The sequence below is a fragment of the Cryptotermes secundus genome, unplaced genomic scaffold (genome assembly GCF_002891405.2).
Source record: "Cryptotermes secundus unplaced genomic scaffold, Csec_1.0 scaffold649, whole genome shotgun sequence".
NCBI classification, from domain to species: Eukaryota; Metazoa; Arthropoda; class Insecta; order Blattodea; family Kalotermitidae; genus Cryptotermes; species Cryptotermes secundus.
The window spans coordinates 132,940-140,010 of record NW_019738882.1 but is presented as its reverse complement, the minus strand read 5'-3'; the positions used below and the strand labels follow the sequence as shown (position 1 = coordinate 140,010).

Here is a 7,071-nt window from a genome sequence, read left to right as displayed (position 1 = left end):
AAAGAAATATATTTCATGACTTTTGGGACACACCTTGTATGTGCTGAAAATGTACGATGTGGGACCCCCGGCTTTACTTCCCTTCCTAAAGGAGTCATGCTATGGATTTTTATCACACTTAAAAGTCCATTGACCTCAGCCTGGTTTTAACCTGTGAACCTTGGGTTGAATGGTGAGTTTATGAATGGATGTAAAAAGTAGCAACAGTATCACAGGGAGCGGCCTGTACACATAACATCATAAAAGCCTGATCACTCCAAGTATACAACCTGTTGATTAATACACAGAATAATGAGCGTAGGCTCCACGAGACAATAGCAAGGTCAAAACCACATGACCTAATTTATGAGAGAAGATCCAATACGCAAGTTTTCCACACTATCATTGCTTCTACCACCGGAGAAGCGTATCAACTTGCAGTGGTCACAAAGTTTTAAAGAGCTTTATTACAAGAATCTCATTTCTGTACAATTTTAATTTTAATTTTAAGTTTTAATTCTAAATTTGCTGTCAAAGTATCTAAGTTTTAACTGAAAATTCAGTTTATGCATTTAAAACTCACAAGAGCACAATAAGGAGCCACATTAAAACTAGGTTCAATTTAAGAACTAGGACTTGTATCATTGTATGCTTGATGATGGCCTAATATGAGGACAGGAACATGTAGCGTCAGCAGCAAAATATAACAAATATTGATACAATAATGTCTATTTTGTATTTCAGAAATACTGTTGTGTAGACTTCCCCCATTATACACATTATATATCCTATATATGACACACTATACTATACTATACTATACTATTAAGATGTAAAACCAGTATTTTCAGGTGGTAAAGTTTAATAGTTGAATAGTTGTAAACATTGTAAGGAAGACTGTGTTGTCATGTGATCATTACTGTGTTTCTATTCCGTGATCCAGGTTCTGAATCACTTCAATGAACCTATTGATGTGTATTATATGACAAGACGTGGAAATGAGGTGGAGTGTGTTGGCACAGTGGAGTCAGGAGAGCACATAAACCTTCCTCTCTCTGCTGTCTACACACCTACAAATGAACTCTTCTTCAGTGTGAAAGGGTAAGTGATATTTTCTGGTCTCACATTACCATTTTAACATTTCTGAATCTTCTTTTTGTCTTTCCACTCTGTCTTGTTTTTGCATTTACTGCCATGTCAGTAAAAATGGAAGCCTATCCCTATGTGCGGCATTGAAATTTGAGGTCTAACAAGTGAGTAATGGGGGTGAATGTTTCTAGATAGAACTGACGGCACTGGTGAGTTGTTTGGACTTAGTCAAACGTGACTACATGATTTATCAACCTTATGTCAGTCGCTGGGACTCAGTTTCTTTTGTAGTTTGTATAGACTTATAAAATCGCTTTAGTTTTATTCGTGCAGGGATTTGTTTCTTTGTAAAAACATTGTTGATAAAATGTACAATTTGATGTAAAAGTTTCTGTACTTTCCATAGTTTCAAAGATAAACCATGTTTTCATTCTGTTTCTTGCAGTTCCACATCTGAGAGAATTTTTACTCTCCAGTGATACTTTTCACTCCCAGTTTTTTATAGGATTCTTTGTACTACCATTCTTTCAGATGTCCAGTTCATTTGAAACTTAATTATTTTATATTTTTTACAGTTGATTCTATTCTTTCACAACTCATGTATCAATTTATTTATTCTCATTTTCTCCATAATGCTTCTGAGAAATTTGATCTGATCACCATGAATATTTTTTTGGGGGGAGGGGGTGATTTTGGGTCCCCACAGTAGTGACTTTGAAATGATGCTGTTTCTAAGATGTGAAGCCATATAATCTGCTAGAATTTTACAGATATTCTGCAGCTGTCTTCAGGGTAGATGAGTGAGTTCTCTGTGAAAATGAAGGTTTGATGCCATGTAGTCTGATTGAAGTTTCCTGGTAGTTTCTGTGGAACATGTTGCCTCTGTCTTCAGGGTAGAAGAGTAAGCTTGCTATTTTGCCATGAAGTTGGAGACAGCATGTTCTGCTAAAACGTCTTTAAACTTCTGGCAGGTCACATGGCATCATTTCCCAGAGGACAGTAATTTTCATGTATATCTTGAAAAATTTTCATTTATAGAAATTCATAAAGAACAGTACGAACAAGAACATTAGAGACCTGTATAGAGGAATAAATTACTTTAAGATGAAGAAAGCAGTCTTGTGGGATTTGGCACCGTGTATATGTGGTGTTAACCGATGTTTCGGAGGAACGTATCGCCTCCATCTTCAGGGTAGAAGAAAAAGTATAAGAAATCTGCAAGCGACAAGACCGTGAGAACGGTAAAAGCAGACGTTCTCACGGTCTTGTCGCTTGCAGATTTCTTATACTTTTTCTTCTACCCTGAAGATAGAGGCGATACGTTCCTCCGAAACATCGGTTAACACCACATATACACGGTGCCAAATCCCAGAAGACTGCTTTCTTCATAGTCACCACCGTGAAAGCCTCAAATCTTACGTACTTTAAGATGGGTTACCAACCTAGCACTAACTTAGTGAAGGATGAGAACAGTGATCTGCCTACATATTCGCACAACATTTTGAATAGGTAGAGGAACTACTTCTCTCAGTTATTAAATGTACATAGGGTCAGTGATGTTAGGCAGACAGAAATCCATACAGCAGAGCCATTAATACCTGATCCAAGCCCTTTGAGGTGAAAGTCCTCTTGCAAAATGGAACAGTATAAATCTCCATGTAGTGATCAAATTCCGGCAGAACAGGAGGCGAAATATTACGTTCTAAGATCCACAAACTAATTAATTATATTTGACATAAGGAAAAAAAAAATATTAAGGAAGCTCTGGATGAGCTTGGAGACTTCAAATTAGGAGGGCAAATTATTCAAACTGTGAAATATGCAGATGACCTTGTGTTAATGGCTAAGGAAGAAACTGTGCTACAGGGTATGATTGATAGACTAATCAAAATTGGAAGGTGCTATGGCATGGAAATGAATGTGGAAAAAACAAAAGTAATGAACATTTTGAGACGACCAACTCCAGTCACAATAAAGATAAACCAAAAACAACTGGAGAATGTGAAATGTTTTAAATATTTGGGTAGCTTGTTAACAGATGATGGAAGGTGTACTTGTGAAATTAAATCTAGGATTGCCATGGCAAAAGCTGCATTTAGCAAGAAGAAGAATCTTTTTACCAGCAAATTGGACTTAAATTTGAGAAAGAAACTAGTGAAATGCTACATTTGGAGCATGGCTTTGTATGGGGCTGAAACTTGGACACTTAGGGCAGTAGATCAGAAACACCTGGAAAGCTTCAAAATGTGATGTTGGAGAAGAATGGAGAAGATCAGTTGGACCGATTATGTGAGAAATGAAGAAGTGTTATTTAGAGTCAGTGAGCAGAGGAATATCCTACATGAAATAAGAAAACGGAAGGCTAATTGGATTGGTCATATCTTATGCAGTAACTGCCTCCTAAAAGAAGTTATTGAAGGAAAGATAGAGGGGCGGATGGAAGTGACCAGAAGACGAGGAAGAAGACGTAAGAAGATGCTGGATGACCTTGGGGACAGAAGAGGATATTCTCATTTGAAGGAGAAAGCTCTAGATCGCATTAAGTGGAGGAACTGTTTTGGAAGAGACAGTGGACCTGTCATTTGACAGATTACTGATGAATGAATGAAGGAAAAATTGCCTGATCAGTGGAAGGAGTGTATTATTATTATTATTGTGCCAGTTCACAAAAAGGGTGATAAAACTGGCTGTAGTAATTATCAGGGGATATCGCTTTTATCAACTCCATACAAAATTTTAAACTTCATGAAAGCCTATGATTCAGTTAAGAGGGAAGTATTGTACAATATTCTGATAGAGTTTGGGGTACCCATTAATCTAGTTAGTCTGATTAAAATGTGTTTAAACAAAACGTATAGTGAAGTCCATATAGGTAAACTTTTGTCTGATAAATTTCCTATCCAGAATGGTCTAATACAAGGAGACGCTTTATCGCCACTCCATTTCAACTTTGCTTTAGAATATGTCATTAGTATGGTCCAGGAGAACCAGGTGAGTCTGAAACTAAAAGGGACACATCAGCTGTTGTTCTATGTCGATGATGTGAATCTGCTGGGTGATAATATAGATACCATAAAGAAAAACACGCAGTCTTTAATTGACACAAGTAAGAAGGTTGGTCTAGAAGTAAACAGGGAAAACTAAGTATATGTTGCTGTCTCATCACTAGGGACTGGATATTAATGCAAATGCATATTTCGTGCAACCAGAAAGCATGCTTGTTTGGATATATGTATGAATTACTTCATTTCTTAAATTTTGGACATGGTTTGATGGTGCATATAAATGCATATTTTGCCTGTTTTATGAATAAGAATCATATTTTCTAAGATCACTATTTATACTGCATGTTTCCTTTTTAAAATGTTTATCATATATATTTTTTAATTTTATGTTCAAATTTTCAATCATGGTCATGTGTATACAATTTTTCTTTTCCATATTAGAATATGTTGCATATTTGACTCAACATTTTGTCATGATTCATGTTTATGATGCAATACCCAGGACGGGACTTCCCCGATCCCTCTACTTGTAACTTGCCTCATCCGCTTACCATCAAAGTGGCCGCGAAGAGATTAGTCGGAAACATTCGCATGTAGCCGCTATCAACATAATACTATTCAACCGATAAAGGACTTCACTCATTTATTTCCGAAGTCTCCATGAGGTTTGTTACTCTTCTTCATTTGAAGCTGGGGGCCATTCACGTTAGTGGTGACTAGTCTGTAGTTACGTTTGTATAGCTTTCTGTAGTCATGTCGGAAGTGAAAGTAAGTCAGAAAACTAAATTACAGCTGTATCAGCAGGAGTTCGAAGGAGAGATGATAAGTACGGATAAGGAAATTCTTTATTGCTGAGCGCATGAGAAAGCAGTTGGTTGCGAAAAACGCTTTCAAGTGCTTCTGCATTTGAACACTATTATACACAAAGAGAATATTAAAATTAAATCCACGAAAAGTGCTCTTGTTAAAAAATTGCTTAGTGAATTTTCTAATAATAGTTTTTCGCAGTTTTCCTTTGATTTATGCGAAGCGTTCTTAGCAGCAGATATTCCACTGTGGAAACTAACCAATCCTACTCTGAGAAACTTCATAGAGAAGTATACACAATACAAAATGCTGGATTAATCTACTGTGCGCAAAAATTACATGAAGCAGTGTTACGATCTTACAATTGAAAGTATTAGAGATAAGATTCAAGATAATTTTGTGTTGGTATCAATCAATGAAACACAAGATTGTGAGGGACGGTTTATTGCAAATTATATAGTAGGATCCCTTAATAAGAATGAACAATCTACCCCATATCTTCTTGCGGTAGAGCAATTTGAAACCACAAATAACTCCGCAGTTTCCGAATTTTTTATCAATTCCATGAATTTACTATAGCCGAATGGCCATTCAGTATGAGCACATATGCTCTTTGTGACTAATGCCGCAAATTATATGATGAAAGCCGGTACTGCTCTTAAAGTTATATTTCCAAATATGGCACATTTGACTTGCCTTGCCCATGGGTTGCACCGTGTTGCAGAAACAATTCGTGCAAATTTTCCGCTTGTTGACAAGTTGGTGTCTTCTGTGAAGAAGGTATTTGTTAAAGTGCCATATAGAAAAGAAGCCTTTAAAGTAGTAGCACCGAGCATTCCGCTTCTGCCAGAACCAATTTTAACGCGCTGAGGCACATAGCAGTGTGCAGCGAGTTATTATACCAAACATTTAGAAACAGTTAGGAATGTCATGAATACATTTGATCCCAAAGTGCAGCATCAATTCAGATTGTCCAAGATGTACTAAAAAACGCAGAACTAGAAACTAATCATTCCTATATATCTGCTCACTTCTCTCATATTCCATCTGCCATTTCCTCACTGGAGGCAAGCAATAGCAATACTACTTTGTATCAGTCGTTAAGTGTGTTCAAAACCACTGTTTCCAAATTGAGTTTGGTTCCTGGAAGAGTTGGTGAAGTAGTAAAGGAAAAAGTACACAGCAGTCTTTCAAAAAATCTAGGATATGAAAAAAATTGTGAAATTTAAGAAATTTTAGCCAGTAAACATACTGAACTGCCAAGTAAAAAATCACTAACAGTGGAGCAAATAGTGGCTTTTGTACATGCGCCCCTAAGTTCCTGTGAGGTAGAAAGAAGTTTTTCCCGCTATAAAGACAACTTACGAGACAATAGGAGGCGACTAACTATGGAAAACCTAAAACATTTAGTAATTGTGAACTGCAACAGAAGAGAAGTTGAAAGTTCATAGAGCTAAATGTGAGTACCATTGGTTTTTTAAATTTGTAATGAAATATATTGGCTTTGTTACATGATTTTGATTTAAGTATAGCTATTTATTGCAACTGAATCAATCAGTGATTACATAAAATGAACTTAAATATTGATTTGTTGGTCTAAAATAATGTAAAATCAGTTTTAATATTTGGTATCAATTTTTATGTGAGTATTTTAGTGCATATTTCGGAAGTTTTTCATGCATAAATGCATGCGTATTTAAGGGATTATTAGGGCATAAAAATCCAGTCCCTACTCATTACCAAAATGCAGTGTAAAATCATGACACAAAGATAGGAAACAGATGTTTTGAAAATGTAGCACAGTTTAGATATTTGAGATCAATGATAAATCAAAACCTGATTCAGAAGGAAATTCAGAGGGGATTGAACTCGGCTAATGCTTGCTACCATTCAGTCCAGAACCTTTTGTCTTCTTGTCTGCTGTCCAGAAACATAAAAATTAGAATATACAAAACTAATTTTGTCTGTGGTTCTGTATGAGTGTGAAACTTGATGTCCAACATTAAGGGAGGAACATAGACTGAGGGTGTTTGAGAACAGGGTGTTGAGAATATTTGGACCGAAGAGAAATGAAGTGACAGGAGTTTGGAGAAAACTGCATAATGAGAAGCTTCATACATAGATACATACATACATACATCTGCATTTCAGGATATTCATAAGTGCAATCTGCACTGAATATGAAACATGT

The 7,071-nt window shown here is 36.2% G+C and overlaps 1 protein-coding gene across 1 annotated transcript in view; it reads left to right on the top strand.

Annotated features, from left to right (window-relative positions):
* LOC111871223 (vacuolar protein sorting-associated protein 13) overlaps positions 1-7,071 on the top strand; it is a gene marked incomplete in the record, with an annotated part of 172,647 nt that overhangs the window by 95,143 nt on the left and 70,433 nt on the right. Inside the window, 1 exon segment of the mRNA XM_023864160.2 lies at positions 923-1,080. Coding sequence (XP_023719928.2) covers positions 923-1,080 — 158 coding nt within the window.